Source organism: Populus alba, chromosome 18 (genome assembly GCF_005239225.2).
Source record: "Populus alba chromosome 18, ASM523922v2, whole genome shotgun sequence".
NCBI lineage: Eukaryota > Viridiplantae > Streptophyta > Magnoliopsida > Malpighiales > Salicaceae > Populus > Populus alba.
In genome coordinates, this window is record NC_133301.1 from 13,271,761 (window position 1) to 13,279,151 (window position 7,391).

The 7,391-nt window shown below is 31.9% G+C and overlaps 1 protein-coding gene across 1 annotated transcript; it reads left to right on the forward strand.

The window, feature by feature from the left end:
• The first annotated feature begins 970 nt into the window (after positions 1-970).
• On the forward strand, positions 971-6,002 carry LOC140954952 (cuscuta receptor 1-like). Its single transcript, XM_073406171.1, has 5 exons — positions 971-1,340; positions 3,008-3,082; positions 3,172-3,321; positions 3,443-3,598; positions 3,692-6,002. The coding sequence occupies exons 1-5, from the start codon at positions 971-973 to the stop codon at positions 5,851-5,853; spliced, it is 2,913 nt and encodes a 970-aa protein (XP_073262272.1). The 3' UTR covers positions 5,854-6,002.
• The last annotated feature ends 1,389 nt before the right edge of the window (positions 6,003-7,391 follow it).

Consider the following 7,391-nt stretch of genomic DNA (forward strand, 5'->3'; position numbering starts at 1 on the left):
ATTAATAATATTAAACTTGTATGATCCAAGTTTAAGTGAGTTTGGCTGCAACATCAGACCTAAAAACCTTAAAACGTGATAACAAAATAGAAAATAATTTAATAGTGTGGTAGAGTTTGTATTTTAAAATATTTTTTGTTTAGAAATATTTTAAAATATATTTTTTATTTTTTTAACATTAGTACATCAAAACTATTCAAAAATATAAAATTAATTTAGAATAAAAAATATTTTTTTAAAATAACAAAATGATAGTTAAACCTCAAACAATTTCTTAAATAATATATAATGTTATAGATGAAATATAAAACTATTCATATAATCTCATTTAATATTTTAAGTTTTTTAATAGGATCAGAGTTATTAAATACATTATGAGAGTTATTATGGAGCAAGGTTTTAGATTCAGGGCAAGTCAGGAGAATTAATTCAAATATGTTTTTTAAAAAAAACATCAAAAACACATTATTTTAATTAAAAATAAAAAAATTCAAAGAAATTTTTACCAAATTTAAACTAGATTTTACCAGATTAATCGAATCACAACTACACCTGAGTTTTTAACTGCATGCAACTTTACAACTGAAGATTTGCCGGACCAGCAATGAAACAAAAAAGAAAAGAAAAATTCTATATAATGGCCATCGTTAGTTTGATGACTGCCTGTGTAGATTCTTGTGGAAAAGATCAAAATACTTTCTTTCTTGTCTTCACAGTGGTTAAATGAGTTTTATTTAAGAGTAATGATTTTACGTTGTTCTAAAACAAAAAACAAAAATTGAAACTTCATGGAAATTGATGGACTGAGGAACCTTACGTCACCTTCCATAAAAGATCCACTTGATCAAAGATGGGCCCGCCGTTCAATGAATACGTGGACGGCAATGCATGGTGCTCTCCCCTATAAAGAGCCTTTGGCTCCTAACAAGTATTTGATACATTAATTTCAAGCAGAGAGAGAGGGGTACAAATGGGATTAAACAGGTTGTCTCTGCCAGTGGTGGTGATGATGATGATTAATGCTATGATTCTATCGCAAGGGTGTTTAGAGGAAGAACGAATTGCTCTTTTGCAGATCAAAACTTCTTTTGGCCTAGATGACAGTAGTTCATACCCGCAATCCTCTTGGGGAAAAGATACCCTCTTTTGCAGCTGGTATGGAGTTACCTGCAGCAATTCCACTACAAGACGAGTCGTCGAAATCCATCTTTTCTTCGCAAGAGACGGGTACTCATCTATGGGAGATTTGTACCTAAATGCATCTATATTTCTTCCCTTCCAAGAACTCAAAGTTCTTGTCTTGGATGGAAATAGAATAGCTGGCTGTGTTGCGAATGAAGGTTTGCCTCTTCATTAAAGACTTCATCTTTCGTAATTTTAGCACGAAAATAAACATATATATAAACTGAAATCGATTTATTCTTTTAATTAATCAAATAATTTATTTGGCTTTATACCCCAACAAGTAACTAGAAATCTTGCATGCACGCAGGTTTCGAAAGGCTATCAAGACTTGCTAAATCGGAGACTCTTGATTTAAGCTTCAATAACTTGAACAATAGCATCCTATCATCCCTTAAAGAGCTTTCATCTCTCAAGCATTTATATCTTAGTTTCAACCAGTTGCAAGGATCAATAAACACGAAAGGTACTTCGAACACACAAACACATCATAACAACCAATTAAAAAAAACTCAAAATGTTAGACACACACATGTTGTATTAACTCTTTGATATGAAGTTATGAATTGATCCTTAGTTTCAATTTGTGAACAACAGCCTAAGAGTTTTATATTAACTCTTCTCTTTTGTATTATTTTCTTAACTCGGAATTTGATTCATTGAGCAACTTGGAGGAGCTATGGCTGGTTGAAAATAAGATCCAAGATTTTGTAACCTTAACAGGTATCAATTAATTAAAGGTCGTTTGATAACCCTTTTATTTCTCTTTTTTACTCTTTTTTGTTTATATATATATATAAGGGAATGCAATTCTAAGTGTATTCAATGGGAAAGACGTGAATTGTTTAATAGTCAATATATTTAAACATAAACCCATATTTTGTATTAAATTTATATGAATGCACAAGGCATGTGAGGGTGTGGGGACGTGCATTTAGAATTATATGCAGAGAACTTAATTTTAATCCACGTTCAAACTAGTTTTGAGGATATCTCTTACCATTAAACCAATAAAATAAAAGATTTAACAAGTAAACTGGGTTTCTTTTGCCCCATATATAGATAAAAAGTAGGAAAATTAAAATATTCATGCCAATGTTGAATAAAAAGAAAAATATGAGAAGATGTTTTAAATAAATAGTTTAAATTTAGTTTATGTTATCACATAAACCAATTGAATTGTTTAAAATTTATATTAGATATTTTTAGATAAAATGTAAAAATAATAATAATGAAGAAAACCATCTGTTACACTAATAAGTCCTCCAACTTGTCCGAAAGTTTATGATAATATAGGATTTGGATTATGTATTATTTGAAACTTTATTATTTTGTTAATTATGCCTTTTCTTTCTTAATAAGATTACAAAATCTATTGATACAATAGTATCTCTTTAGAGCAATAAGAATTTCATTCTAAATGCATTAAAAAATTATATATATAATTTATTACTTTTTTTATTTTATTTTAGTTTTAGGGAAAAATCTCTTAAAACCAATTTCAAATTAATAAGAAAAAATTTAAAATTGATACAAAGCACCAATTAAAAATTTCTTAAAAACCATTTCAAATATAATCAAATCATTAAGAAATTGATTACATGTGAATAATCAAACAACCACATTATATTACTGCCACAATGCAAAGCCATATGAACAGTTCCCTTATCCTCGCATAAAAGGAGAGTCTTCATTAATCCTAATATTATATAAATAAGATAGAAGTTATGAATTGATATTCCCCATAAGCTTCCATTCTAAAACAACAGCCCTTTTAAGGTTTATTGTAACTAACTTGTTTTGCTTAATTTCAATTGCTACTTAGAAATTGATTCTCTGAGCGAGTTGGAGGTTCTCAGCCTAAGCGGAAATACAATCCATAATTTCTCTAAATCTAGAGGTATGTGCCTTACTTTCCCCTCTTTTATCATGCAACTGATGCCTTCGTTGATAATTTCTCGAGCCCTACTGCTTCTCAATTGCTTGCAGAAAATACAGGTTTTAGCAACTTAAGCGTTCTCTATCTAGATTATGTCACCAGTGAAGCCAGTGTTTCTATACTGCAATCACTGAGCGCATTCCCAAATCTTAAAGCCCTTTCTCTTCAAGACAACTATAATCCTTACGGATTTGGTCAAGGTAAATGCGTTTGAAATAGTAATTTATATGAGTGTGTGTTACTTTTCCTATTATTATAGATACATTTCGTTATACATTTCCATCTTCAATACCACTATGGTTTTTGGTTTAATTATCACAGGGGAATTGCCGAACCTTAAGTTTCTAGAACGACTGGATTTGACCGAGTCATCCCTTGTCAACTATAACTTCTTACAAACAGTTGGAAAGTTTACCTCTCTCAAGAGCTTGGTTTTGCCCTACAGCGGACTCAGTGGCCCCATATTTGCTCCCCACGGTAAAATTGATTTTTTTTTCTCCATCTGTAGGATCCTACAGTTTCCAATACATTATTGTATGCTGAATTTCTTTTAGCATTAATAATTTGCAGGCCTTTGTGAGTTAAAACATCTCCAAGAGCTAGATATCAGCCACAACGATCTCAGTGGTTCTTTGCCTTCGTGCCTCTCGAATTTGACAAACCTTCAAGCTTTAAATATCTCTTTCAACAACTTCACAGGGAACACATCCTTGAGTTCCATTGGAAGTCTCGCGTCCATTCAAATTCTAAGACTCTCAGACAATCACTTCAAAATCCCAATCTCACTTGGCCCATTTTTTAACCTTTCAAAACTTAAGTATTTGTTTGGTGACCGTAATGAGATATACGAGTCAACAGAGCTGGTACACAATTTGATTCCAAGGTTCCAGTTACAGAGCCTTTCTTTGGCATGTAATGGATCCGGCGGGACATTTTCGAAATTCCTGTTCTATCAACATGACCTTCAATTTGTTTATCTCTCACACATCAAAATGACAGGAGAATTTCCGAGCTGGTTGTTACAAAACAACACAAAACTTGAAGTGCTTTATTTGGTAAAAAATTCCTTTTCAGGATGTTTCCAATTAGCAAATCATTCCTTTATGAGTTTGTCATATTTGGATATCTCGAGAAATCGCATTCACAATCAAATTCCCACCGAAATTGGAGCATGTTTCCCAAGGTTAGTGTTTTTGAACCTATCCAGAAATGATTTCAATGGTAGCATTCCCTCTTCGATCAGCAATATGAGCCTCTTGGAAGTCTTAGATTTGTCCAACAATGGCTTGTCGAGCAACATACCTGAGCAATTGGTGGAAGGCTGTTTATCATTAGGTGTTCTCATGCTTTCAAATAATCATTTGAAAGGCCAGTTGTTCTGGAAAAATGTCAACTTAAAATACTTGACCGATCTGATATTAAGAGGGAATCAATTAACTGGAATTCTTCTGAATAGCTTGTCTAATTGTTCTGCATTGGAAGCATTGGATGTCAGTCTCAACAATTTATCTGGTAAGATACCGAGATGGATAAGAAATATGTCTTCTCTTCAATATTTAGACCTTTTAGAGAACAATATTTTAGGAAGTCTACCATCCAGCTTTTGTTCTTCAGGGATGATGACAGAAGTTTATTTATCAAAAAATAAACTAGAAGGATCACTGATTGGTACACTCGATGGCTGTCTATCGCTGAAGAGATTAGATCTTAGCCATAATTATTTTAGAGGTGGCATTCCCAAGTCAATTGGTTCTTTGTTAGAGTTTAGCTTTCTTCTTTTAGGTTATAATAATTTAGAAGCTGAAATCCCAAGACAGCTGTGCAAACTAAAGAAATTAAGCTTGATTGATCTTTCTCATAATAATTTGAGTGGTCGTATTCTTCCATGCCTACATCCTAGAAGCGAGTGGTATTGGAAATGGGAAAGTGCTCCAGGTTCTACTACGCCGCCAGCTCCAGGTTCTTCTACTATGCCGCCAGCTCTAGTAGCAGCTCAACCTTCGCCGCCACCACAAAGTCCTATGCCCTTGGAAGATCGTTCTGTTAATAGATCTGTTGAGATTACAACAAAGAGTATATCGTATCTATACAATGGAATCATCCTCAATTTGATCTCTGGTATCGATTTCTCCTGCAACAATTTGACAGGAGAGATTCCTTTTGAGCTTGGAAACCTCAGCAACATTAAGTTGTTGAATCTATCCCATAACAGTTTAACAGGTCCCATACCACCTACATTTTCAAACCTGAAGGAAATTGAAACTCTGGATCTTTCCTACAATAACTTGAATGGGGAAATTCCTCCCCAGCTTATCGACTTATACTCCCTATCTGCTTTCAGTGTAGCCCATAATAACTTATCTGGCAAAACGCCAGAGATGGTTGCACAATTCTCAACATTCAACGAGTCTTGTTATGAGGGAAATCCGTTGCTTTGTGGACCACCACTCGCCAAAAATTGTACTGGAGGAATACCGCCATCACCACTGCCAAGGTCTCAGAATCATAAAAAAGAAGAAAATGGCGTTATTGATATGGAGGCTTTCTATGTGACATTTTCAGTGGCATACATCATGGTCCTGTTGGCAATAGGTGCAGTTCTCTACATAAACCCGCAATGGCGACAAGCATGGTTTTACTTTATTGGGGAGAGCATCAATAATTGCTATTACTTTCTTGTGGATAATTTACCAGTGTCAGTCAGGTTCAAACGATTTCAGCCTTGTGTCTAAAACGGTATTGGCTTAGTGTATACTTTGTTTAGTGTTTACATTTCAAGTCGTGATTGATCAATAAACCAGTCTTTATAATTAGTGTTAATATATATTCAAACACTCTGTGCCATCCTGCAAATAATGTTCTGTTTTTTTCTTACCTTACTACCAAGTAAAGTTGCAATGAAGCAAATCATTTGTTTTTTATTATTCTTTCAAGACTAATTTCTATACTAGTTATATAGTTGCACCTTTCTTTGAATTAGAGATTTGTTAAACTTTTGATGTGTTAAAGAGAAAATAGTATACCAAGACTCAAGGCATGGAAAAGACAACAATTATGCATTGATTTTTTATTGAATATTGCTTGAATATATATGCAGTGCTATGTTGCCTTAAGTGTTACAGCTAATAAAATTACAATATGGTTTCTTTTATGAAAAAATATGAAGGGTCATGTTGGTGAGATATCATGAGAGTTGACTAGTTCTCTATATCTAGAGTTATAATTAATCAACAAAATAAATGTTATATATCCAATAAATATTTTCATAGTTTTAAAAATATGAAAACTCATAGTTGTGAGTTTGTATGATTTGCTTCTTAAGATGAGGCTTAATATAGATATAAGTAGGCTCTCAATCAAGTGTTATTTTTTTTTTTTTGAAAACTTAATTGCAGTGTTGATTAATGTATTAAGTGTTAATATATGCTTTTAATATGATGAGATAAAATTAAATTTTACTATCGAATGGGTGTATAGGTTTCATTGGAATGAATATCTAAGGCATTTACTAAAACTTTCTAGTTACATTTATATTCTGGAGTGTTACGTGGTTATTTTGATTTGGATGATGAATATCTGTATATTAATAATATTTGAAAGTTTGGTAATTTTTGTTTTTGAATGTTTTTCAAAAAAAAAAAATTAAATATTAATTTGTTTTTTTTTAATTTTTCAATGATTTTGAAGTACTAATATAAAAAATAACTGAAAAATATTATTTTAATATATTTTCAATAAAAAATACTTTTAAAAAACTCTTGGCACCACAAAATACTAAACTAAAACTAAATTATATTTTGTGCAATGATCAAGTATGTTAGAGATTAGAGTTTAGGGTTTAATGTATTTTAAGGGTAGTTTTTAGGGTTTCAGGTTTTTTAAGGGGTAAAAAGTTTAACTATTTATAGGGATTTAAGGTTCAGAGGCTAAAGTTTAGAGCTTAGTATATTTAGGGTTTAGGATTTTTTTTAAGGGTTAGGTTTTTAGGGTTTAGGAGTTTTAGTGGTTTATAGTTTAGGGTATTTTAAGAGTTATACTTTAAGTTTTAGGGTGTTTTAAGGGTTAGTAGAGTAAAAGTTTTTAGAGTTTATAGTTTAGAATTTTTTTAGGATATAGGTTCTAGAATTTTTTAGGGTTTAGGGTTTTAAGATTTAGAATATTGTGATTGTTTAGGGTTTTTTAATGGTAGGATAGAATTCAAGGTATTTCAAGGGTTAAGGTTTAGGGATTAAGAGTTATTTTAAGGGTTGAGTATTTTAAGGGTTAAAGT